The sequence below is a fragment of the Gracilinanus agilis genome, chromosome 6 (assembly GCF_016433145.1).
Source record: "Gracilinanus agilis isolate LMUSP501 chromosome 6, AgileGrace, whole genome shotgun sequence".
Classification (NCBI taxonomy): domain Eukaryota; kingdom Metazoa; phylum Chordata; class Mammalia; order Didelphimorphia; family Didelphidae; genus Gracilinanus; species Gracilinanus agilis.
The window spans coordinates 173858468-173860799 of NC_058135.1; the positions used below are offsets into that span (position 1 = coordinate 173858468).

Consider the following 2332-nt stretch of genomic DNA (forward strand, 5'->3'; position numbering starts at 1 on the left):
ATGCCTTCATTTTGGCCATTGAAATACATTTATAGCTTGAGGGAAATAAAGATGCCCAAGGCCTTGCACGTCGTAGGCGCTTAGTAAGGATGTGTGAATTTAAATTGAATTGTGTGCGCACAAATGCCCACGTACATGCTCATAGATCAATCAGATCTCGCTCCTCTCCTTTAGCTAACTATATATTTCCATTCCAATACAAAGCTAGTTAGCTGCAGGGGAAGACATACATTCGTGGCTCTGTGACGTCCATATATATGCATTTGAATTTCTGTGCAGCTAGAAGTGCCACCGTCAGGTTCAGTGTCTGAACGTGTAATGTATATGCCCTTCCACGGGTAGTGGTGATAAGCCGGTAGGGATTACCGAACTCCTTCAGCTGGAGAAAGAAAGCCAAAGTTTGATAGTAATCCTGAACCCAGGGCCAGTTTGGTCCGTACTCAGGCTGCTCAGCCACGGGAGGACGCACGGTACCTCTCCCTTTCCAGAACTTTACACATGCTTCGAGGTTTCCGCTGTGCCCGTATTCTCTTTGCTTCTGGGAGGACTGCAGTGGGGTTCCCAGCCTCTGTACACCGTCTATTGCATCTAGTTTGGGCTTGTACCTGTCTGGAAGAACGGAGGATGTAGAACCCAGGGCCCGACTCCGTTCCTTTCAGAGATTAATATTGTTTAACCTTTAGCTCTATGGAGACAGAATATTAATATTTTTTTTTGGAGGGGGAAGCGTAAGTGAGGTCCAACGTGGACAGATTTCCAGAATTTTCAGCTCTTTATTCTCCCGCCTCTCAGTCAAAATTCTACGCTGTCCAGGCCTTACAAGGGGAGGAGCAAAGGGGAGTGTTGAGGAAGGAAACTAGGAAACAGACAATCCTGGTGAGAAACAATACTTGTAGTATGATGCACTGGCAGTAGCGCAATTTGGTTGAAAGGGTGGTATCAATCTAACCTGCCTTTCTTCCCCCTTTACCCTCTTTATCCATCTCCTCTTCCGTTATCCCTAACCCCTTCCCTCTGGCTCTCCCCTGTCCTCTCATCGTTTCGCTCGTCTCTTATTTTTCCTCTGCATTCTCTATCTCCTTCCTTCCTTTGCTCTCTTGACTACCAGGTGTGGTTCCAGAACCGCCGGGCCAAATTCCGTAAGCAGGAGAGAGCAGCGGCGGCCGCGGCGGCTGCAGCCAAAAACGGCTCATCTGGCAAGAAATCGGATGCATCTCGGGACGACGAGAGCAAAGATGCCAAGAGCACCGACCCGGACAGTACGGGGGGCCCGGGACCCAATCCTAATCCCACCCCGAGCTGTGGGGCCGGCGGTGGAGGAGGCGGAGGCCCCAGCCCCGCAGGAGCCCCGGGGGCGGCGGGGCCCGGAGGCCCGGGGGGCGAACCCGGCAAGGGGGGCGCGGCGGCGGCAGCGGCTGCAGCGGCGGCTGCGGCGGCAGCGGCGGCCGCGGCGGCTGCCGGGGGCTTGGCTGCGGCTGGGGGACCAGGACAAGGTTGGGCCCCGGGGCCAGGCCCCATCACTTCGATCCCAGATTCTCTCGGGGGCCCCTTCGCCAGCGTCCTGTCCTCCCTCCAGAGACCCAACGGCGCCAAAGCCGCCTTAGTAAAGAGCAGCATGTTCTGATCTGGGACCCAGCGGCAGCTGCGAAAGCGAGCGGGCGAGCAAGGGGGTCTGGCGGGCGAGTGGGCGGGCCCAGGGCTATTGTGTTCGCTGCTGCCGCGGCTCTTTCACCTCGAGCCAAAAAATGACCACGATAAGAATTACGAGAAAATGGCGTCTCCCCCTTCTCCCCCGCCTCCTCCCCGTGCTTCCCCCAACAAAAAACAAAACTAGAAAACTTTCCCGGCCTCGCACCTGCCGCAGGGCAGGGAGTTTGCGGGGAGGAGCTGGGCTGGGCCGGGGCGGAGTCGGAGGAGCTAAAGGAGCGGCGCTGCGGGGACTCTCAGGGGGCTGTGTCTGTGTATCCGTGTGTGTCTGTTGGGGCGTGGATGGATGTGTATGTGTGTGGCCGGAGCGGGGTACAGGGAGGGACGGGGGCCGGAACCAACTCAGTGAGTGACTGGAAAACAAATGATAACACAAAAAACCACACGCACCAAGCAAAACAACAACAAAAGCCCACACACAACAAAAACCCAACCCGCTACAACGAAAAAGCAGCAAATTTACAAACAGCAAAACTACTGGACAAGAATAATGGGAGAGAAAAGCGGGGGTCGGGAGGGAGGAATGAAAATCACGGAGAAATAGGGCAAAAATTAGGTGAGAAGGGGCTGGTTACTGCCGAAGCCGGACCGGGCCCTCAATTCGGACCCTTGGATTAGCGTGGGC

General features: G+C 55.5%; 1 protein-coding gene across 1 annotated transcript in view; it reads left to right on the top strand.

The window, feature by feature from the left end:
• PHOX2B (paired like homeobox 2B) overlaps window positions 1-1624 on the top strand; it is a 3173-nt gene extending 1549 nt beyond the window's left edge. The window contains exon 3 of the mRNA XM_044682215.1: window positions 1109-1624. Within this exon, the coding sequence (XP_044538150.1) occupies window positions 1109-1624 (516 nt within the window). The remainder of the gene's footprint in view (window positions 1-1108) is intronic.
• The last annotated feature ends 708 nt before the right edge of the window (window positions 1625-2332 follow it).